Source organism: Neltuma alba, unplaced genomic scaffold, assembly GCF_004799145.2.
Source record: "Neltuma alba isolate B1F8T4 unplaced genomic scaffold, ASM479914v2 tig00011729_pilon, whole genome shotgun sequence".
Lineage (NCBI taxonomy): Eukaryota > Viridiplantae > Streptophyta > Magnoliopsida > Fabales > Fabaceae > Neltuma > Neltuma alba.
The window spans coordinates 64,475-86,885 of record NW_021636357.1 but is presented as its reverse complement, the minus strand read 5'-3'; the positions used below and the strand labels follow the sequence as shown (position 1 = coordinate 86,885).

The 22,411-nt window shown below is 38.7% G+C and overlaps 4 protein-coding genes across 9 annotated transcripts; 2 read left to right on the top strand and 2 right to left on the bottom strand.

Annotated features, from left to right (window-relative positions):
* The first annotated feature begins 609 nt into the window (after nt 1-609).
* On the top strand, nt 610-3,985 carry LOC114717271 (ras-related protein RABE1a-like). 3 transcript variants are annotated; one of them, XM_028902372.1, is made up of 9 exons: nt 610-751; nt 915-1,018; nt 1,569-1,641; nt 2,002-2,102; nt 2,878-2,943; nt 3,174-3,271; nt 3,375-3,437; nt 3,519-3,611; nt 3,698-3,985. In XM_028902372.1, exons 2-9 carry the CDS (start codon nt 946-948, stop codon nt 3,776-3,778), a joined length of 648 nt encoding a protein of 215 aa, XP_028758205.1. In that variant the 5' UTR covers nt 610-751; nt 915-945; the 3' UTR covers nt 3,779-3,985. The 3 variants fall into 3 exon arrangements, with proteins under 3 accessions (XP_028758205.1, XP_028758206.1, XP_028758204.1); XM_028902371.1 differs by having other exon boundaries at nt 612-751; nt 904-1,018; XM_028902373.1 differs by lacking the exons at nt 1,569-1,641; nt 2,002-2,102 and having other exon boundaries at nt 611-751; nt 904-1,018.
* Nucleotides 3,986-8,937: 4,952 nt separating this feature from the next.
* LOC114717270 (WAT1-related protein At2g37460) lies at nt 8,938-11,333 on the top strand. The gene is made up of 7 exons (XM_028902369.1): nt 8,938-9,228; nt 9,318-9,380; nt 9,462-9,578; nt 9,711-9,951; nt 10,033-10,194; nt 10,666-10,817; nt 10,902-11,333. Exons 1-7 carry the CDS (start codon nt 8,969-8,971, stop codon nt 11,116-11,118), a joined length of 1,212 nt encoding a protein of 403 aa, XP_028758202.1. The 5' UTR covers nt 8,938-8,968; the 3' UTR covers nt 11,119-11,333.
* Nucleotides 11,334-11,624: 291 nt separating this feature from the next.
* Nucleotides 11,625-15,655, bottom strand: LOC114717268 (uncharacterized). 4 transcript variants are annotated; one of them, XM_028902365.1, is made up of 6 exons: nt 15,496-15,655; nt 14,963-15,149; nt 12,643-13,896; nt 12,495-12,560; nt 12,213-12,411; nt 11,625-12,082 (listed from the first exon to the last, which is right to left on the bottom strand). In XM_028902365.1, exons 2-6 carry the CDS (start codon nt 14,990-14,992, stop codon nt 12,012-12,014), a joined length of 1,620 nt encoding a protein of 539 aa, XP_028758198.1. In that variant the 5' UTR covers nt 14,993-15,149; nt 15,496-15,655; the 3' UTR covers nt 11,625-12,011. The 4 variants fall into 4 exon arrangements, with proteins under 4 accessions (XP_028758198.1, XP_028758201.1, XP_028758199.1 ...); XM_028902368.1 differs by lacking the exon at nt 15,496-15,655 and having other exon boundaries at nt 12,643-13,406; nt 13,485-13,896; nt 14,963-15,480; XM_028902366.1 differs by lacking the exon at nt 15,496-15,655 and having other exon boundaries at nt 14,990-15,480.
* Nucleotides 15,656-16,563: 908 nt separating this feature from the next.
* LOC114717298 (type I inositol polyphosphate 5-phosphatase 8) lies at nt 16,564-21,876 on the bottom strand. Its single transcript, XM_028902405.1, has 11 exons — nt 21,708-21,876; nt 20,665-20,714; nt 20,471-20,555; nt 20,293-20,370; nt 19,849-19,933; nt 19,645-19,749; nt 18,579-19,089; nt 18,287-18,483; nt 18,078-18,186; nt 17,841-17,989; nt 16,564-17,384 (listed from the first exon to the last, which is right to left on the bottom strand). Exons 2-11 carry the CDS (start codon nt 20,692-20,694, stop codon nt 17,150-17,152), a joined length of 1,584 nt encoding a protein of 527 aa, XP_028758238.1. The 5' UTR covers nt 20,695-20,714; nt 21,708-21,876; the 3' UTR covers nt 16,564-17,149.
* Between the last annotated feature and the right edge of the window lie 535 nt (nt 21,877-22,411).

Here is a 22,411-nt window from a genome sequence, read left to right as displayed (position 1 = left end):
GTATAGTTATTAGGGATAGTTTAAAAGAAAAAAAAAACTATAAACTTAAGAGACAAAGTGAATTAAAATATTATATTTAATATTGAATTGACATCCTAACAAACTCTTATATTAAAAATTAGGAGTGGTATCCTCTTTATTAAAATTCTATAACTTCAGTTTTTTTTTTTTTTTGGAAATCAAACTCATTAAAATTTTTTCTCATTCACTCCATTTGCCTCCGGGGACTAAAAGAAACACGTGGGGAAGTGGCCTTGCACCTTACTCAAGCCTCAAACTATTGTTCTCCGCTTTTAGGAGCTCTGAGATCTGGATATGTTGACGGCGTAAAGCACATGTGTTGATGGCTCAGCTTCAGCCTACAATTTACGTGCGTCTCAAGTCATATTCATTCCCCCTACCCTGGCTTTTTAGACTCTCCCTGCTTTACGTCTTGGGCTCTGTTTTAGCAACAGGCCCACTTTGGCCAGTTTTTTTAATCTTTTTTTTTTTTTTGCTGGAACCAAAAGAACGTCGTTCGGAGACGGGGATGGCGGGGGATGATTGAGAAGAAAGTAGTCCGAAGAGCTAACGGTCCCAAGAGGGGTTGCAAAAAGGTGGGAAGCCTAATAAATACAATTTCCCTTTCTTCAACGCGCGGACCACTCACTGCTCAGCGCTGACGTACCAGCGACGCTTTCCCTCCCTTTTTTTCCTCTCCGTTTGCCACTTTAGATCTCAGCCTCCTCCCTCATATTCTGCTTCTGATCTGGTATTTTTCATTTCTTTTTTATTTTTACTACTACTTTTGATTTGTTCCCCACTCACATAATGGTGCCGCCGCGACTTTCGAAATTGATCTAATTTCGTTTGTCAATTTTGCAATGTCGCTCTTGCTCTCCCAAATGACGCATCTGTCGCTGGGTTTCTCTTAGTCCTCCTCAGCTTCACTCTGCGTCCGTCTCGATGGCTGCTCCGCCCGCTAGAGCCAGAGCTGATCATGATTATCTCATAAAGCTCCTTCTAATCGGCGATAGCGGTACTTTATTTATTTGTTTATTTTCTTTTCTGTCCTCCTTTTTCAAGAGTGTTTCAGTTTCCCTCGTGCTGGCGTTATGCCTTCACTTTAGTTTCTTACTAATTTTCCGTTTCCCCCCCCCCCCCTTTTTTACTTCCCCGCGATGCTTCTGCGCTATATGTACTAAGGTTTTGCATTTGAGAACGATCGGGCCATCATTTGCTATCTCATTTGTCCATTGTTGCGCCACTAACTCTTCTGTGGTTTTCAGCCATTCATGCATCATTAGTAGTTTCGAACAGTTTGTTGAGTCCCCTTCCTATTTTTCTCTTAGTCAATTTGATCTTGCCCTATTTTCACCTACACCTTGAAGAAAGTTTTTGCCATAAATGTAATGTCTTTGCGATTATGAAGTTAGTCGTAGTAGTCCATTTACTGATTTGAAAGCTACAAAAACATCAGGACCCTCTCTTTTCTTCTGTTTTTCTATTCTTGCTGGTTTTGCTATGAATTAGGGGAATATGTATTGTAGAGTAGTCTCCGCCTCTGATCAACTGGTTTGTATTGACAGGTGTGGGAAAGAGTTGCCTTTTATTGCGCTTCTCAGATGGGTCTTTTACGACAAGTTTTATTACAACCATTGGGTAGGTCCCTTTCATGTTCAAGTCGACTAATAATTTTATGGGATAATTATATTGAAGGACCAAATTCACAAATTAATCACTAGGAAGGTCTTCAAATTTACCGGTCTGAACTACGAGTATCTAATTATTTATCATTCACATAACGCAAATTTACAACTAAAAAGATATTTAACATTATTTACCACTTAAACAACACAAATTTACAAATAAAACAATGAGTATCTACCATTAGTGGTCCTTAGGAAAAAAAAATTTGTGAATCTAGTCCTTGAGTATAATTCTCCCTCGTTTTTATGTTCCCTAATTTTCTCTTCTGCAAAGATGCATTCTGTCTCATTAGAAGGGATTGTTTTTCTTCAGCATTGACTTTAAACTTAGGACCATAGAGCTGGATGGCAAGCGAATTAAATTGCAAATATGGGATACTGCTGGTCAAGAGCGGTTTCGAACAATTACCACTGGTTAGTGTCTGAGATTGAAAGTGCAGTATGGCTGGAACGTTTGAAGTGAGCTCATCTGTTTTTTTACCATATGCAGCATTTTAAGTTTGTTATTGTTGATACGATTTGAAGATTAAATACTTAACTTTGTTTTCAATTACTCTCCTGATTGGATAGGAAATGTTATGAATTCTATACTTAATCTTGCTATCAGTAGCTGGACCCCTTCCATATATTTGGAGGAGCTGTATTGTTGGTGATATCGATCACTTTATGTTGGCTATTAATGAATGAGAAGAAAAGATAGACATGTAAAGGGCCTACTTTTGTACGGAGTCCCGCCTTTGTTCCCAAAATTACTTTACCATTTTTTTTTACTAGTTTACTAATTGAACTCGTTATGTAAGCTTTCAGGCCTCAGCTGCTATTTAAATGCCTGTTATACTTTTAAGAGTCCATTGTTCTCATCCTTGTCGCTTGTTTTTATTTTCTTTCCTTGTGAAGCTTACAAATTGTAGACTGCATGTTCAGGACTTATCTAGCTATCTAGCCTCTTGGTTTTTGGACTTGCTTGTAATTAAACTTTCTTATGATCCTTGGCACCAATTTGGATTGCAAGTTTCCTCTCATTGTTTTTCTTCTTCATAAGCATAAAATCCATTTTGCATTTGTTGGTGTCAAACTAGCACTAGATGCCGTTTTAGGGGTGTTACTATATACATTAATATTTCGCTTTGTCTGTCATTGTTAAGCCTTTGTCGTGAGTGTATTCATTCCTTTTTCTTTCCTTTTGCAGCTTATTATCGTGGAGCCATGGGTATTTTGCTTGTGTATGACGTCACTGATGAGTCATCTTTTAACAGTAATGTCTTCCTCCTCCTTTAATTTTCAGGTTAAACACCCAGCACATACTATTCCTACCCATGCCATGTCTCTTGAACTGCGTGTTATTTCCTTAAGTGTGTATGCGTCATTCTTTTTGCCCCACACATCTTCGATGCTTCAATTTGATGTAGTGGAGAGGTTCTTGTGCCTAGAAAACTTTTTAATTTCATATGCTGGACAATTTGACTGACTCCATCTTATGTTCAGACATTAGGAATTGGATTCGTAACATTGAGCAGCATGCTTCCGACAATGTCAACAAGATACTGGTGGGTAACAAGGCTGACATGGATGAAAGCAAAAGGGTCGGTCCTTCCTCCCTCTCACTCTGTCCATCTTTCTGAGTGTTCTTGTATCACATATAGTATTATCTGTGCTCAACTTGATGGCCAACGATTTTCTCCCTAGGCTGTTCCAACCTCAAAGGGTCAAGCTCTGGCTGATGAATATGGCATCAAGTTCTTTGAGACTGTAAGTGGAACTAATTGTCTTATTTGATATTGGATCATGAGATTTTGATCTGTCGGTGATGGCGAGAATACGTTCGTGCAGAGTGCAAAAACGAATTTGAATGTTGAGGAGGTTTTCTTTTCAATAGCTCGGGACATCAAGCAGAGACTAGCAAATACTGATTCAAAGACTGAGGTTTTATTCTTTAAAACTGTAACTGGTCGTGATGAGTTATTTGTCACGTCAATTTCTAGACTGAGTTTATACGTGGTTGCTTGCAGGCTCAGACAATTAAGATTAACCAAGCAGACCAGGGAGGGGCTACTCAAGCTGCCCAAAAATCAGCCTGCTGTGGTTCTTAATTGACATACGTGCTCAAGGCTTTCAATTTGACTGGGGAAGTTAATTTTTGTCACCAGCTTTGTTGTTAGTGCTTGTATTTGACAGCTGCTACTCATTGGATGTGAATTGTGGATACTTGTGTTGCGGAATTGAACATTATTATACTTCTCTGATACGAAATATAAGACTTATTTTATAATAATTTGCAAAATGGGTCATTTATTTAAGAGCGGAGGAGTACTAATTTATTGTTGCTCTATTTTTTACAAGCTTCGGTGCCAACTTCTTTTTACAAGCCACCAACCTGCCCTTTCCTTAAATTTTTAGCAATAGCAACGCCAATATCGCAATGTGATTGACTCAGCTATCCATGCGCTCCTTTTAACTGTAAATCATCTGTCATAAAACTAACGAATATTTAAAGAGCTCAAAACAGTATTTGGATCATAGTGATACCCTGTACACATAAACGCTTCAAAACAATAATTTCAGAATTAATGGAGGGGAGATCCCCCCCCCCCCCCCCAAAAAAAAGAAAAAGAAAATCAGGGAATCAGCGTGCTGTTATCGGAAAACAAAAGGAGAATTACTGTGTTCATTACTTTGAAGTGATGTGATATATAGATTAGAAAACTATCCATTCTGGATAGTTTTTACATGTTATAGATATTCACATAATACTCTTTTATATTTTCTGTTTTTTTATAAATAAAACATAGCATTATTATACACATAACACCATTAATTTTTTTTCCTTTTAATCAACGCTTTACCCCAGTCAAAAGTTCGATAATACTATCTGAATCGTCTCCTGCTCTTGGAATCAAGTTTTCTGTTATTGTCGGTTTACGCATAGTCCCATTGGTCTGACAATGGAGTAGCCCATGTCTGAGGCGTACGTTATACATAGTGGCCTCAAACATTGTCCAAACCCCTGCGAAAATTAATGAACTAATGATTTGCAGATTGTTAGTGAGGCCAGCAGGGGATTAAGACTTTTAAGATGGGATTCTTTGTGACAATAAAGCTGGCTTCATGATGATTGAGGTGCCTCTGGGAGAGATGGGTGATGAGTTGAAAAGGAATCGGGAAATGTGTTTAATGATATTATTGTTCACTCTCCTTTATTCATGCATTACCATCGTCCTTAAAAGCATCCATTTTAACGCCGAGGACACGCGCAATGCTTTCTTCATTTTTCTTTCTTTCTTTCTTTGGAGGGCATCGTCTTAGATCCAAAAGCTGGAGAGATAAGATGTGGGTTTTCAAGCCACAATGAATACTCCTCCATCGCTCTCTCTTCTTGTTTGATGGGCTGAGTAATTGAACTGCAAATTAGGTTTTATATTTAAGATTAGAGATACTTGGATTTTTTTTTTGAGTGTCCATATTTACTAGTGTCCATATTTAGTGCCCGACAATATCTCGAATAGGATTGTCTCTAATAGGAAGATATCTATATTTTAGCAACAAAAAAAAAGATACTTAGGTTTTAAAGATATTTTCATATGTTATATTTTCAAAAGAAAATTATACGCGTACACGTTACCTTCTCTATAAAAGGATAACTCATACACCCTCCACCAAAAACTCAACCACACGATCTTATATGCACTAGTGCCATTAAATATCAGAGACTTTGACATAGGAAACCACTGGTTTGTTAAAGCAGCAGTCTAATTTAAAGAGTCCATTTCTTTGATAGAAAAAATCGTAATCATCAGCAGAAAATGGAAAAAAGGTAAAGCAGGTTTCTTTATATGTAATTGGAAACAAATTCAGCAAATTCAATCTCTCTATCTATCCCTCTGCGTGCTTTTTTTCTTTTTCCTTTTTTAGAATAATGATGTAAAGCCTCCAAATTGCTCAACAGGCTGTTATATTAAATTATAATAGAGAAAGTTGGAAATAGATAATAACAATAAATAAATGTTTTTTTTTCCACTTGAAATGTTTATGATTCAAATTTAAAAAAGGGGAAAATAGTATTAATTATAACTCCGCGCGATACAATAATAAAGCATTAAAGCTTCTCCAATTGCCCATGGATACATGAAAATTAGGAGCAACAAACCCCTCATTACATTTTTTTAATAAAAAAATTACATATAAATATCCTGCTTCTTCTTTATTTCAAAGAAAGATAACTCACTTCTTTCATCATCATAGAGTTCAACACGCAACCTCGCACATTTGGAGGTGCTTCTAACCCTTGTTTTGTAAATACATTTTATTTAAGCAGAAACAAAACTCCCCTCACATACTTACTTAATATTTTGTAAATTATAATTTTAAAAAAACTGTTTATAAACCATTCCAAAAGGATTTTAGTTATCAAGGCTTTGGGCTTCTCATTACTTTATCAATAGAGAACAAAATATTATTGGGGGAAAATTATATTTGAAAAAAAGCTGATTTTTTCATTTAAACTAGGATTAAGGTACATCTAACACCCTAAAGTATTTTCTCAGAGATGTGAGCATCCTAAAATACTTTTTTAGGTGTGTCTAGTACCGTAAAGTATTTTTTGGTGCGTCCAGTACCTTAAAGTATTTTTTTCAAGTGCATCCAGTACCAAAAAATATTTTTTGTGTGCATTTAGTACCAAGGCAAAAAAATATTTTTGGACATTGGACGCACATAAAAAATACTTTGGAGTGTTGGATGTACCACAAAATATTTTAGAATGTTGGATGCACTTAAGAAAATACTTTGAGATGCTAGATACATCTTAACCCTTTAAAACACGGTATAACTCTCACTTAAAATAATTGGCAATATCAGATAGAAAATCTTAAAAGAAAAGGAACACAAAATAAAAGGATAAATTGTCTCATGAACGCACTTACTATTATTGAATATAAAGAGGACGAATGGTCAATGAACACAAAGTGTTGGCCAACATAGCGAATCCTAAACGTCTCCTGTTTACGATTTCTGTTCGCACCACCACGCCCTGCCTTGTGATATCTATCATCCTTAGCCATATATAAAAATCTTAATTGCAGATTATAACTAAAAGTCCTTAAAATACGTCACCTCGATGTCCGCCAATAATTTGGAAATTGACATCTTCATTCAATGAATAATTGAACTAACAAGAATTATAATTATAAATGCAGTATTGGAGGGACCGACCTCATAAAGTCGTCTTTATGAGCTCGGGGAAAAAACTGTGTTGCTCGTTTAAGGAAGAAGACAGGGTTTTCGTAGTTATCATCTGGCTGATTCCGTTGATTCTCAATCTTCCAAGAATGGAGTGAAACTGAAGTAGGTTTCAGATTGGTTATAGAAGTTTCATTCAACATGAAAGTGGCAACAGTTCCGTCTTACTCGAAGGAAGATATAATATGAAAAACAAGGTGTGAGGTGAAGACGAATAAAAACCTTTCAAGAGAGAGATTGGCTTATTCGCCAAGTTTGTCCAGCCAAATCCACTTTTTTCATAAGAAAAAATGAAGAAAGATTTCCTTCAGTCATGGCCACCACTCGTAAAATGGGAAAGCAAAACTCAGTCCCATTCCTTTTTCATCATCGTCTTTGTTTTAACTGATTACACTAAATTGTTAATGCACAATATTGGAAGCAATCATGTCTGATTTCTTGTTCCTCAAAATTATTGGTTTGGGCACTCGCTTTTCATAAGTTCATTTTCCCATCTTTTTTCCATTTTTCTCTCTTCTTTTTTTTGGGTAAAGCTTTTCCACTTTTCAACTTGCCAGAAACACATATTGTAATAGGGACCCGCACTTGAGAGAGACTCCATTGATATTGCTGGAAAACGAGGGCCAAAAAATGAACATACAAACACACACAACCATATGCACAGTGTTTGTAGGGGCACAAACTCACTTTCATTTTTAATACTCCTTTTATCTTTATTATATAAGATATATTTTACTCATGTAATATTAGATTATATATCATTTAATAAGTTAAGTAAATTTATTTTAGAAAATTATAAACATGAGAGATAAAATGAATTAATATAAATTCAACCTCCTAATTAGTTACTAATTGATGTTTCTGCAGTTTGGAAGCTTTGATTTGAAAGGGTTCTGGGTAGGAGGTGGAGGAGTTAAATGACCATGGTAGTGCCTATACATATTAAAAGCACAAAGAAATAACGTCCGAAAAGGATTAAAGCCACCAACTACTCAGTGGGACATACCCCTTTAATTCTAAAAACATTTTTTATCCTCTTTATAGGACACTGAAAGAAATTTTTTGTATAGATATACAATTTTACCCCTCATTTATTATTATATTAATTTTGTTTATATGAGATATAATGTATATTAAATAGGGATAAATTGAAAAGTTGTTAAATTTTAAATAAGAATTAATGAAGTTTAAGATTTTTCTTAGTCTGTATATAACATGCTAGAAGTAACTTATAAAGAGGACGGGAGTAGTTTTTTTCAATACAAGAGTGGGAAATACCAAAACAGAAAACGCAAAGAAAAAAAGAAGAAAAAGCCGAAACACTAGTACTAAGTGGGACTTTGTGCTTACCATACTTTGGCGTCTTGACCACTGACCAAAGCATTAGTGCCTTGGAGATTAATTATGAAGGCATATAATTCATTCTTGTGCTAATCATCCTTCATGGGTAGCATTCGACAATGAGGCTTATTGGAGAAGGACTCAAATAATGCACCTGAATCATTGCCAAATCCTTCTTTCTTATCCATATCCTTCGGATATTTTATCTTCTGCTTTTAACTAGACAGGAGAAAAGTAAAGTATATGGGGAAATCACGGAAATAATGACTATACATAGTTCTACCTCCAAATTGGGGCTATCACGTACTCGAGTTCAATCATCAACAATGATTCCTACTTTCAAGCATCATCTTGATGCTTTTCCTCACTCAATGCCAAGCGCAAACCAAATGTCTCCATAAAAAAATCTTATATGAAAACGCTCAAAACTACTGAAACAAGTCACGAAAGAATCCAAGCCACTGATATGTTAAAAGCTACTCCACCAAGAGATGCATTCAACTATGCAAAATATGGTAATAATTGGAAGTAGACACCGACCTTTTACAAAGCTCTTAGGATGGCTGCTCTGACGACTGCTTTTCACCCATTTGATTTCGTTAAATAATTAAGTTTCTATACATACGTAGCTATTACCCTTGAGCAATGATGCGTAGCATATAGTAAATGCCTTGCAGCCTATATAAGCACGAGCCCCCCGAGGTATGCAACTTCATTCTTGGGACTCAAGAAACACGGTAAGGTTAGAGGGCATAGGGACATACAAGATGGGGATCCTGCAAAAACGTCAGTTTGAAAGAGTGAAGCCATTCCTAGCAGTTGTGTTCTTGCAGTTTGGATTTGCAGGTATGGACGTTCTATCTAAGGCTGCACTGAACAAGGGGATGAGCAACTACGTATTTGTGGTCTATCGACATGCTATTGCCTTTGTCATCATCACCCCTTTCGCAGTGATTCTAGACAAGTCTCTCTCTCTCTCTCTCTTCCCCCTGCCCCCTCTGTCTGTGTGTGTGAGATAAAATAAAGTGGTGATGTGCTTCGTTGTCTTAACAGGAAAGCGAGGCCCAAGATGACAATTTCAATCTTCACGAAGATTGTGGCGCTAAGCATTCTAGAGTAATTACCTGCATAGCTAAACACATTCTCCATTGCATGGAAAACAGTGACAAAACTACAGTCTAATTTTCTTATTGGCAGGCCAGTTATTGACCAGAATTTATATTTTTTGGGAATGAAGTACACAACAGCAACTTTTGCCTCAGCAATGAGCAATATGGTCCCTGCCATTACCTTCTTGATGGCTTGGATTCTAAGGTAACTAAACACTTCCGAGTGTCACCTCTTTGTCAGGAGTATCTCAGATTTGGGGGCAAGTTTAATCAGGTATAAATCTCCTACTCCTAAATGATTCATGCTATCTTCCCAAACTATTTCTCTACTTGGCAGGCTTGAGAAGATAAAATTAAGAAGCATACGCAGCCATGCAAAGGTGGCAGGAACTGTAGCAACAGTTGCTGGAGCCATGGTCATGACATTGATGAGAGGCCCGGTGCTTGAAATTTTTGAGGCACACCGTACAAATACCCACAACCAACGAAGTGGTGGATCAAATCTTCAACATGTAATAAAAGGATCCGTGATGATCACCACGGGTTGCTTTTGTTGGTCTTGTTTCATGATTCTCCAAGTGAGTTATTCTCCGGAATTTATGTAAAGTATTCCAAATAATATTTTTTGATTCCTCAGACTTTCATCTCCGTTTCTCTAGGCCATTACCCTTGAAACCTACCCTGCTGAGCTCTCCCTCACAGCATGGATATGCTTGTTGGGAACAGCTGAAGGTGCCGCGGTGGGCCTGGTTATGGAAAGGAGAAATCCTTCAGTTTGGTCACTGCATTGGGATACGAAATTGCTGGCTGCTGTCTACAGTGTAAGGCCATATAACCAGACTCATGAAAATACAAGAAAAACACATCACCATGTGTTCATTACCTTCAAAGTTTCACACACTCCACCACCCTACGCCCAAAGGAAAATTCCTACCTAGGAAGACATCATAACCACCTCCTGTGCTGACCGTAAAATTTCCTGCCACTCAACGCCCAAAAGAAAGTTCCTATTAGGAAAGGCAACAAAACCAGCTCCTGTACTGACCGTAAAAGTACAGGTCAACTAGCAACACTAAAACTGGCATCCAAATGATTTAGCTGCCGTGGAGCCACCTGAATATTACCACCTTATGTCTTCCTCTCCTAAGTTTCAAGGTTACACAGCTGTGTTAATAGTAAGAAAGCTTAGATTTTAAAACCATAACATTTGCAAAATGTACAAGCAAAATTGTAGGGAAATGCAAAATTAAATTTCTCCACTCTATTCTCACAATATAAACATATGCATGCAGGGCATAGTCTGCTCAGGGCTGACTTACTATATCCAAGGACTAGTGATGAAAACAAGAGGCCCCGTCTTTGTGACAGCATTTAGTCCCTTGTGCATGGTAATTGTAGCTGTCATGGGCTCATTCATTCTGTTTGAGCAAATGTACCTTGGAAGGTAATTATGAAAATCATAGACCAAGCTAATCACATGATTAGCAAGCAAAAAACATAAACTAAAGAGGTCTAATCAATTTTACAGGGTGATAGGTGCCTTCGTCATTGTTTTCGGCCTGTACCTTGTGGTGTGGGGTAAAAGCAAAGATTATGACCTGTCAACACCAACTGCTAAAGAGATCTTATCACCAACTAAGCTAATTGCAGACGGAGGCAGCAACAGAAAGGACAATGATGATAATGAGGTCATCATTATCACTAATTCTGGCCAAGGAACCATTGCGCGGGATGAACAAGTGTGAAGAAAGCATACCAATAACTAGTTAGATTTGAAAGCATTCAGTTACAATGCCCCCATCAAATGCCTATGACCACGATAACAGTTTGTAGGCATCCAATTATTTGATCTTTCAATCACCATGTACTGTGAGTGGAGGTTTATACTGTAACAAGTTGTTATAATAAGGCAGGAAGATAAATCACAAAGAAAATAGCTCAGCCTCGAATATGTACATTACATAGATGCAGAATTGGATGTCAATTATTACTTCCTAGCAGCATGATGTTTCACAAGGTGGTCGGACTTATGTAGCAAGGGACTTCTTTATCACCATTAAACATTCAGTTCGCACCATACAAATTAATAATGTCAAATTTCCTATTATTTTCTTCATTCCTTTACGTTAGGACAATAAGAAAAGGTTAACAAGGTTTATAAAGCGCCACAAGAAGCTAGCAAATTAACATCTATTGGACGGCAAATAGAGCTTGGATCAAGAATGCGGCTTATTAAAGTAGAGAATACCCCTTCCAAAAATAGCTAATGTATATTATATATATAGCAACAGACAAAATGCAAGACCTTTGAGAAAAATACAACAAACTTCATTTGATACAAGAGTGAAAGCATTTAATAAATCTTTTGTTCCATTAGTAATACAAAAAATATTGAATCAGCTTCTCTTCATAAAATTTACCAACTCAATATCGTCATGATACATCAATGAAAGATAACTACGTTGTCCTGTTTGCAAGGTTGTCTTGCATATCACCAAGAAGGATAGCTTGTCCTCAAAACGGAGATTCAAACAGTTGGGGTTAGGTTTGATAACCAGTCAACAAAAGTTATATCCAAATGATGACTCCTACGCACAAAATAATGTTCCTCCTACCTAACAGGTCAAATGGTGCACCTTTATGAAAGGTGCTTCATTTCATCTTTTCCATATATGCGTTGAAGTTCACGCGTTGCAGCTAGAAAGGATTCTGTAGATGATAAAGAAAGATCCAAGTGAGGAGGAAGAAGACAGAGACGAACCGTTTCACACCAACAAAATGATAAAGATCGAATAAAAAATCAATCTGCAACACTATTGTAACAGAGAAATTACGCCACCTTTCCAAATGCGGAAGGATTTCTGATTGATTGGTGAACCAGTTATTGTCTGGATAACATCAAACAACATATTTTGTGGAGTGCTCCTGAGCTCCTGAACAATCCCATATATAGTTTTCCCATTTTCAAAGTAAATGTGATTATTGGGGTGCTTTGTCTTGCGGCCAGCATGACGCTCAAACTCATATGCATTAATAACCTGAGGAAACATAAAATAGGTTTGAGGTGGAAATTTGGCTCAAAGAGGGCTACCCCTTTATGATCTTTAGTTAACAAGCTTACCTTGGAATAATTACAAGACTGGCAGCTGCATAAATACCCAGACCCTTTTATGACACCACGGAGTTCCTTTTAACAAGCATAGGAAGAACCAGACATGAATCAAAGATAAGCTACTGTGAAAGATGAACTCATGAGTACTAAGATTTACCTCCCGAGACCAGGCCATGTACTTCACAGGGACTCCATCCAGCATGCCAGTGGACAGCAGACTTCTGACATTAGAAGGGAAGTTATTTGAAGGAAATTTCTTAGATATTTTAGATTCCTCTTTTGTGTGGGAAACGTTTCCAGTTACAGAAGCAGATGTCAGGGAGGAGCCAGGATTAGAAACAATCAACTCTCTCTCATTCACGGCTTCTGAACTCTGTACAGGTGGTTGGCCCATCAACAGTTCATAGTTGGAAATGAGTCTGCCGGATGGAGTTATACTAACATGACCATCATCATCATCACAGCCACCAAAGGATATAATTGTGCTTTCTCCATTGTTATAAGAGTAAGCAATCGATAACTTGTTATTTCTATCCTGGTGGTAGGCATGATTCATTGGCATGGTGCCATCCTCCCCCTTGTTAAATATGCTTTGTCTAGAAATAGAATTGTCCTCTGGCTTGTTATATGCTTGAGAAATAGCTAGCATATTACCATCCTCCTTGCTGAATGCCTGGCCCATTGATATTGTATTACGGGTCTCCTTGTAGGTTTGACCAACAGATAAGCCACCATCTTCCTTACTATAAGACTGACATATTGAAATGAAATTGTTGTATGCCCTGCCATAATCATCATCCACGGAGACAACATTGTCATCCCCTTTGTCGCAAGCGAGACTTGTTGATGTGGGATAATCACCCCCCCTGTGCACATGTGCATTTGACACAGTGTTGTTCACTCCCATATCATAGGTATGACCTGAAGGAACAGACATGACATTCTCAGAATCCTTCACCTCACTGATTTTAACTTTTCTAATTCCACCATAATTTATACCTGATCCATGATCATCAATTGTCTGGGTTATGAATGAGGAATTGCTCCCAAAGGGTTCCATGTTATCCTTTTGTCCCACAGTCAATTTATCAGCATTAAGAGGTGAAATATTCCTGTTTTCACAACTCAAAGCCCTTGCTGAAGCTTCTGGTTCATATAATTGTTCGGAAAAATGACCATTGAATGAGTGTAACCTTGAGGAATTTCCCCATGAATGGTTATTGGTGCTATACATTCCTGATAACAAATTACTGCTTGAAACCTCTATTGCTTGTTTCTTTCGTGGAAACAGATCCACTTCAGGGCTATCCATGAACCACTGATGAAAACGCTTGGACTCCATTCTAGAGGAATTGTCGTACGTCATGTCACCATCATTTACACTCCCAGCAGTTTTTGCCAACCAAGATTCCTGATCATGAAAAGACCGCAAAGGGGGGAAAAAAAAAAGGCCATTAGAGAGTCACCCTCGCCAAGTAATTTCAAATTGGAAAATTGTCAATTATATATGTACACTGCAAAAAAAAAAAAAAACATATGGATAAAATAACGAGAGTCCAAGTGATCCCCTGCAGTTAAAAACCATGGAAAAGAACAAATATTGCAAGAAACCCCATCATTAATGATGGTAATATTATCTATGAAAAGCCACCTTGAACTAATCCAAGTGTGATTAGAAACTCATAGTGCATATGCCTAATTATGAAAACTGCTTAAGGGATATCCTGAATTTAGAAAACATTAGTGCCTCAGACAAGTCCAAGAGGTCGTCATTCTAAGCAAGTAAAACAAGTAGGTACTTATTCTCCACTGCGACTTTATTCAGCTTCATATACAAACAAATTGAGGATCCCATCTCTCTTTCTTTCAACAAATCCAAAAGCAAGTCAAGGTAAGATGCTTGTTCTTCAAACTTGCTTCTCTCTGATTCTACTTGTTACTTCACCTCAGCTAATTGAGTGAGGGCCATTCTATAAAGACTTTTAAACACAGTTCAACAGCTGATACTATATCTATAGAAGTCACAATTCTTTAAACGGAGGCATACTGTTCTTATAAGGAAGACTTTCTGAAAATTTCTTATCCACTGCGATGCTTTCTGATTTCTCCTTCAGCTTTAGACGAATTAGAAAGGGATACTGAGAACCCTTGACATCCCCTACCCCAATGGATAAAGGTGGTTTAAATAAAGCATCACCATTGGATCACAACTAAAAATTAAGATGAAGCACACGTTGGCCGGGGCAAATATAAATGTCCATTACACATTGTCCGTTCCCTATAGTGTCCCTCATGCTCTTGAGCAACGAAAAATGCATGTAGATAAGCATGCCTATCGTAAGTATATTATCCTTGTTTACATTTTCCTCTTACACAAAAGTCTGGTTGTAGCTGAAAGTGGACAAAAAAATATGCAACAGAAAATTTGAAAATCTCAAATTTTGGACATTAAAAGAGAAACATTTCGAGGCGTTAACTTGAAATAACAAGTTCCGTAAACATACCATCTCCCTTGTTCTCCGAAAGTTTATGGCTAATGAGACGATTCTTGATATATTGGTCTTTTTTTAACAAACTTGTCATTAACAAACTTCTCACTGAGTTGGAAGCAGCAGTTTAAGTCAGTGAGAAGCAATATCCCCTCCCCTTCAACTCAACAACTTGCTTGTGAAGGAGCGGACGAAAAAAGAAAGTTACTTTGAAGTGAACTAAAATGCAAAAACTTTGCATGGTTGCATGTGCTGTTTTTTTTCATTGCAATCAACATGTGAAATCAATATTTCCAGTCAGGTCAGGCAAAAGGAAATCACGACCCCCAAAGTGGGACTGGCATGTTTTTGCTCTGAATGAAGAGGCGGAAAAACAGCAACACTATAATGGCCCTTGGATGCCTATTTTATTGGTCACCCCTTATTTGCTAGTGAGCAAAGAAAAGCAGCGGCAGTCAATGGAGTAGGAAACCCTAACTAGACCTCCAAGGACAAGAAATGAAGGATCTCTAGATACATACCCTCACAGCCACACGATCAACCCAGACTTAAAAATATGCCCATCGGAGAATGACCGGAAAAAAACGCCGGCTAAAGTACGGACGGGGTCAGCGGCAAGATCTAGCAAGTTGGGTGAAGTCAGATGGGGAGGAATATGTCGACGAGGGGAAAGTGAGAAGATGGCCGAGTGCAGAAGGGCATGGAGGGAGGCGTCATCGGAACCGTACACGTGTCTTGATGAAAGAGTTAATTCGGGCGGCATTGGTTGAGGTGGGGGGTCAGGGCAGGATCACCATGTGCGGCTGCCTCATCTAACCAGCTTTCACGCTACGAAATCATGTGGGCTCCTTCCGGCAACGTGGCAAACGACGATTGGTTGACAGGGGCGGCTAAAGGTCATACCCCCTCAAATATGCACCCTGTAACTGGTGCCACTTTCAAATCAGCACTGTATCCCGTAAGCAGCCCATTACATTCTAGTCATGATATGTTATAAGTTATAACCAGCGAAGCTCTTCGGGTCAAAAAAAAAAAAAAACCTAGCGTAGCTCACTATAAACTTTCTACTCTATATTGATATTGGTGGTATGTTAAATAGTTTTTTTTTAATAATTCTAAGTTTGTCATCAACAAATAAATCAGTTTGGCGGGAAAAAAAAAACGTAAATCAGAAAGTCTATATAAAAGCCAAAAAAAAAGAAGATAAAAGTTGAAACACGTAAATACATTAATATTGCTCGTAAAATTTGGTATCTTTGAATGAGGTTGTTTCTGGAGACGACGAAATTGGCTCAGCGTTTAACGAATAAACAAAACACAACCGAACAACCAACCTGCGGAATGCGGATTGCAATTAGCCAAACTTGTCTTTAATGGTTACTTGTCATTTTTATGCTGATTTAATAACGTGGGTCCAACTTGTTCAGCTTTAGATTACCATCGTCACATATTTATCATCTGAAAATGAAAAGACAACAACTATAGTTCAGATTAGATGGCGATTCATTTATCTCACCAAATTAAACAATCACAGATGCCTAAGCTTGCTCGCCTCAGATTCGTCACAGAGCAAAATTTTGTGCGTTGAAATTTTGAATGATGATCACAAAAACAGACAAAATGGCTTACATGTCATTCCCTTCATCTTTGAATCGGAAAGAATGGAAATCATCATTCCGGCAAGCAAAAGCTGGGCTAAACCCTAAAATCTAACCAGCTTTCACATCAATATATATATATATAACATCCCAAAGGCCAGATTCAAATGAATACCCATACCCAATATTTAAAAATGGAAAAACATTAAATAAACAAAAAAGAACACGCATGACAAAAATGCCCTCCCGCAGAAGCAGGCACCTCTTTCTCCGACTCTCCACTGTCCTGTCTTCTTGTTTTGCTTCTGAGTTACTCCTCTGCTACACCCAACACCTTCTAATCATTGTCACCTCAAATCTCTCAAATTATGTACAAATTGCTATATACTCACTTATCAAAACTTTTTATTGGGTGGGTTGCCACAAAGGAGTCACGCCAAGGCTTGCATGTTCCAAGTAAAAGTGAGGAACACACCCACGCCGGCCAATCCCTGAACCCTTGGCCTTCTTCCCAAGCGCTGTGTTATAAACCTTGTCAGGTGTCAATCAAAGTCAGAGCCAAGGTTGCTTTGTCTATTCAACTAGGTAACCGTGTCAGCAACATGAGCTGTTCCTCTGCCTGAACCTTGGCCTTGGCCGGGCAAGTCGATGACAGGGCTGAAGCAGCATTTGGAATTATCTTCTTGCTCGTTGTTAAGTCTACTTTAACTGAGAAGAGTGAATATACTGGTCTGTGGTCTGAGAATTTTGACTCTCCTCGCACATACCACGCCTGCTTTAGGCCTTCTCCTTTCCATAGGATTCTGTCGCACCTGAAACAAAATTTTAAATTTTGAGATGGAGTTGTTGCATGTGATTTTTTATTGGAAACAATGAGAGATTTAGTATTTTTAATCTTCGAGTTGGCAGGTGATGCACAGTCTTAAACCACATTGGATAATACGAGGAATCTCGTTGCTAATGATAACATTGACACGGTACTCTGTTTATTAATGACCCCGCTTATGGTTGACTAATTGGGAATTAAACACAGGCAGAGACATATCATCAATCATCACTTTTTAAACAAATGCAAATGGCTCTATTTTCAATATCGTGACCACAATGTTATTGAAGATGCCTTGCCTCCACTGGCACGGTTCATTTAGAAGACAGAACCACGCAAGAGAAACAGTAATACAGTACGAACTATGAATATATTGGCCACCCAATTAAAAGAAGGTAAAAGCATATACAGTATTTATTGTAAGGGAATGCTGTAACCTTACCAAGCAGGAGTACGACGTTTTTCCTTGGACTTGGAGGAATGGACGACATAGCGATCGGAATTGGCCAAGTATTTGTAAGTAGGGGCGAAAGATATCGTCCCTTCATTCCAACCTTCAAATACACGACCAGCTCTCTGCTCTATCCTTAGCTGCCAATCACGGCCAATCCAACGTCAGAAAAGAACCAAAAACATGTTAAGCTCCGAAAGGATTAAGTAACAAATGTTAGTTAATTACCTGATCCTTCTCTAGAAGTGCCAGCCAATCGTTCTTCTCTAGTAGCTCACATGTGTCCTCGGAACCAGAAGCTAACCGATAATTCAAATCCCCAAGCCAAACAATATTGCTGCACGTGCCAAAAACGAAGGAAAAAGGCCCGGTCAGAAATTATAACCAAGGTGATCAGTGAACTGTTTCAAGTTTGAATTGACCAAAAAAAGACTTACTCGTGTTGCAAGATGGTCTCAGGAGGGAGTCGAAGATCCGTAGAATTGAAAGAGTGGGAAAATTTAGTTCTCTTCAAAATTTCGGAGACGTCAAAGTTTCTCCGCACCTCATCACCGTCTTTCTCTCCCGAGGTTAAGTGGGTGCATACGAAACAAAAGGACGTTTGGTATAACGTCATGCTAATTGATATAGAGCCCTGTAATTAAGAAAAGGCAAGTGTGAGTGATTAGTAATTACATGTGGCTCTGGAATCAATTGGGGAACCAGACAACATAGGTCCAAACAATTAACCTTGTTTCCCAGATAGCCCATGATGCCTCTACCAACGCAGGACACCTTCAAATTGGAAAGGTGTCTGCAGAGGTCCGAACGAACCCACACGCACAAGAAGATACCGACCATTTGTTTGCTTGCTGCTAGGCAATAGCGTCCTTGATGATGTGGACTGCCGCAATGTCTCCCCCTTGTAGAAGGCAAAGCGGGAGAGTTCTCACCGCTAAAATTTGCATTTGACTTGTCACCAGACAATTTGGCAAATTCTTCAGTGCCCAGTTCGTCCTCTAAGGTAAGGTAGTCCGAGAAACTGAACCTCGGCTTTTGGCTTCCTTGCTGATTGGTGGCCTCGTCATTGTAATTCTGGGGACGAGAGTGAGAATCCTCGCGGTCGTGATCGTGATCGAGGTCTTCCTCAGACCGTTCAGTGTTCAAGGCTTGACGAATAAGGGAAAGCCATTTGGCTGCTGGGCCACTGTCCTCGGGGCCAAGCACGTTCCCTGCGTTCAGAGGCACGATTTCCTGGAACCTGAAAACAGACATTACTTTTAACCACTGCAGATTTGCAGAACCCAACCGAGTTTAAGAAAGTGTAATTTTTTTATACGATGAACTGTAATGTAGTTATCAAATGTGATTCTTTTTTACTGCCTAAAAACGACATATATATAGTACATAAACACATAAATCTTCGTACATGGAGCTAGCTAGGTCCCTCCCTATTCGGGGAGGTCTTGCTCTTAAAAGCTAAAGGGTGAGTGCACGTTGATGAAGCGTGTTGTGTGTGACAGTACCACAGTACCGTTAACGGCAGTGAATGCACAGCGTACTACAGTACTACTGCACTCTTAACTGGAAAAATAAAAATAAAAGGAAGTAAATGAGAGGATAAGAAGACGCAGTTCTGACTTCTGATCTCTCTGAGTGGATCTTGGTCATTCAATAATGCAACCAACTGAAGACTACGGCGAAACCATTAGCCTATTCAATTGTGATCAGGGTTTGCCCTTAAGAGTTTTTTTTATTATGGCTGAAACTTGAAAGTGAAAGCAGGATCTTGGAGTTTTGAGAACTGAGAAAATACCCAATAACGTAGATGTCTGCCGGCGAAGGAGACTTGAGCCATTCCATCAAGTTGAGGTTGTCGTTCGGCGACGTCCCTCCTAGGTTCCATGTCCCGGCGAACATCCTACACAATTTTCCATTTTTCCCAAGTCAACATTAACAGTCTCGTTCAATAGTTTTACGTACTTCACTAACCAATTTCTAAGGGATGTTGAGTGTTTACTTGAGGTCAAACGTATCCTGGACAGGTGGTGCCTCCTCATGCGTGGAAGGTCTGGCTCCGTCCGTAGATTCCACCAAAAATCTCTCTGTAGAAAGAAAACCTCAAATCAATAATTGAGGGAAAATATAAAGCACGAATATTTATTATAGCTAAGCCTATAGCCTACAGACTCTCGCGTGGGTTGCTAGCTGCTGAAACTAAAAACAGAGATCATAGACTAATTGGGTTCCAGGAAAACGACGATCCACGTGGCAAGTCCCTTGGGGCCCCCCGGAGAATTTCAGTTTCGGGCATGGAGTCACCCAATCCTCCCCCAAAGTCACCGCCTTTTGTTCTACGTCTTATCACATATCAGTCAGGCCGTCCATCCGAGTATCCAACGGCTCGGACCCATCACACTCGTACGTAAACGTAAGGTATCTGAAGTGTTGGCCGGTTAATTACCTGAGAAGGAGAGACTGTTCCTTACGACGTCGTAGCTGTCTTGGTCCGAGCAGCTTTTCCTTCTTTCGCTCTTGGTTCCTGCAGCCAGCGGTAGCAACAAGAACTTTCAGCTTCTAACTTCTTAATAATCCCGAAAGGGAAAAAACAGTTACAAAATCAGAAGCCAAACTGTAGCTACCTAACGCAGAGAAATCTGACCGAAATTTGTGAGCTCCGTTTTTTCTGTTCAGCCACTTCCTCGCCAATAATTTCGTCCAGGAAGCCTGAAATGTAACACAAATTGAAAATGAAGAAAATATTGGCATCAGGGAGAGATCGTAGATCGCCGAAATGATAATATCTCGCCGGAGAAGAATATTGTGGGGTGCATACCTTGGATATTTTTCTCGGCTCTGTTCTCATTGTTGATGCGCTCCCGATCACTAAAGACGACAACATAACAAACAACAATCGCCGATTAGAAAATGCCATTTCGGGCGAAGGTGATTCCAATAATTAATTTTAATATCAACTACAGAAAGTCTCCACAGAAGTCAAAAAATTCTTGTTGGGTATGAGAAGTGATCGTTAAAAATGCTTTAAAATAGTGCTGAGCAGTTTTCAATGGCAATATAAAAGGCCAAATTGTAGGGGAAATGGAGACAGCTTCTGAGTCCAGACCGTAGGCGGAAGAAAAATAAAAGAAAGGAGACCTTGTGGATATAATATACAAGAGAGAGAATCAGAGAAAAGGCCAGGTTCATCCTTTTCTTCCTTCCAAGAATGATTGCTTAGGAGCTCAAGCATGGGGCTTTACAGAGGGGATGACAGAGTGATGAAGAATTAAACAAGTAAAAAGATTTGGGATTCTTTATCTGTGTTCATGCTTAGTAATCATCTCAAAGTGAATGAGAGATCTCCATCACATCTTTTCTAAAGGTGCGCCTTTTCTGACTATTCTGTCTTTCAGAGAAAGACCATCAAACAAAACAAGAATATGCAGATCAACTGGTTTATGGAAGGCCAGACAGAAAAAGAAGCGAGCTTGGAGAAACTAATGAAAACAAATCAATCTAACTGGACCCGGAATCAGATTCCTCAAATATGCTTCACTGTCTTGCACTGGGTGTCGAAAACAAAACAAGAACCGTCAAATCCGAGAGATTCGACGACATGGGAAGAACAGGGAAAAAAACATAACAGAGAAAGCAGGACTTGATATACGGGCAAGGCAGTGATACGGAACAAAACAACAAAGAAACATTTTATGCCGCGGGTCAACGACATTGCTAATCTGAGGGTGATGCCGGAGAGTTTTGAGAAGGATGAATCAATTGGTAAGCAATGAGGGAGCGATAGCCAGCCACAGGAAACTAAAAAACAAGACAGATCAAGCAAATTAAGAAATAAGTGGGCGTGGACAAGAAGGCACTTACCAGAATGAAGACTCAAGAGTATTGAGTTTTGCAGAGAATAATGATCAGAATGAGTGTTTACGATAGAATCCCAGGTTTCATGCTTTGATAGTTTTCTGATGAAGGAGGAGATCCAGTCCAGTAGGTTAGTTTTGCATTACTTGATTGGAGAGGGTGAAGAGAAAGAGGAGGTTTGGACTTGGAAGCGTGGCGTTCCTCGGAAAAGCAAAAAGGGTCATTTGGTTATCAAATTTATATTGTAGTGATGCGGGAGGAGATGGAGATTTGTGGGAGGAAAATTATATTAAAAAGAAAAAGGAAAAAATGTCAAGAAAACCTTGAAATTTGAAATCCGGAATTTCCATAAAACGCATCATTCTCATCGTGGGTATTGTTGTAATTTCGGAACTGTGGAAAGCAAGAAACCAAGAAAGACGGTTTTTGGGCCCAGGCACGCAGAACCAAGAGCGATGGTGTAGGTTCAATGCTTATTCCTAAACCAGCGGGGGAGAGTTACGTACCAGCGAAAAGAGTTAATTTTGAATTAAGATTTTGATTTTTTATTAGAATCTCTGGTCAAAAAAGATTCTTTATTAAAAGAATTACTCATATTTACTAACTGCCTTACATATTATTGTCTTCATGATTTATAAAATATGTAAGAATAATTTTGTCTCGTTTTACATGAATTTGCTTATAAACACTTAATATAAGAAACCGAATGA

Bases quoted from the DNA above. Each gene is read 5' to 3' on its own strand.
- LOC114717271 (XM_028902372.1), top strand. From the start codon at position 946: ATGGCTGCTCCGCCCGCTAGAGCCAGAGCTGATCATGATTATCTCATA. The intron at 1,642-2,001 runs GTAGGTCCCTTT...GTTTTTCTTCAG, and splicing joins AGTTTTATTACAACCATTGG to CATTGACTTTAAACTTAGGA. The intron at 3,272-3,374 runs GTCGGTCCTTCC...TTTTCTCCCTAG, and splicing joins ACATGGATGAAAGCAAAAGG to GCTGTTCCAACCTCAAAGGG.
- LOC114717270 (XM_028902369.1), top strand. From the start codon at position 8,969: ATGCAACTTCATTCTTGGGACTCAAGAAACACGGTAAGGTTAGAGGGC. The intron at 9,229-9,317 runs GTCTCTCTCTCT...TTGTCTTAACAG, and splicing joins TTCGCAGTGATTCTAGACAA to GAAAGCGAGGCCCAAGATGA. The intron at 9,952-10,032 runs GTGAGTTATTCT...CCGTTTCTCTAG, and splicing joins CTTGTTTCATGATTCTCCAA to GCCATTACCCTTGAAACCTA.
- LOC114717268 (XM_028902365.1), bottom strand. From the start codon at position 14,992: ATGGTATGTTTACGGAACTTGTTATTTCAA. The intron at 12,561-12,642 runs GTAAATCTTAGT...GCTTGTTAAAAG, and splicing joins ACATGGCCTGGTCTCGGGAG to GAACTCCGTGGTGTCATAAA. The intron at 12,412-12,494 runs GTAAGCTTGTTA...ATGTTTCCTCAG, and splicing joins AGTCTTGTAATTATTCCAAG to GTTATTAATGCATATGAGTT.
- LOC114717298 (XM_028902405.1), bottom strand. From the start codon at position 20,694: ATGAGAACAGAGCCGAGAAAAATATCCAAG. The intron at 20,371-20,470 runs GTAGCTACAGTT...CGCTGGCTGCAG, and splicing joins GTCAGATTTCTCTGCGTTAG to GAACCAAGAGCGAAAGAAGG. The intron at 19,750-19,848 runs GTAAACACTCAA...AAAATTGTGTAG, and splicing joins CAGGATACGTTTGACCTCAA to GATGTTCGCCGGGACATGGA.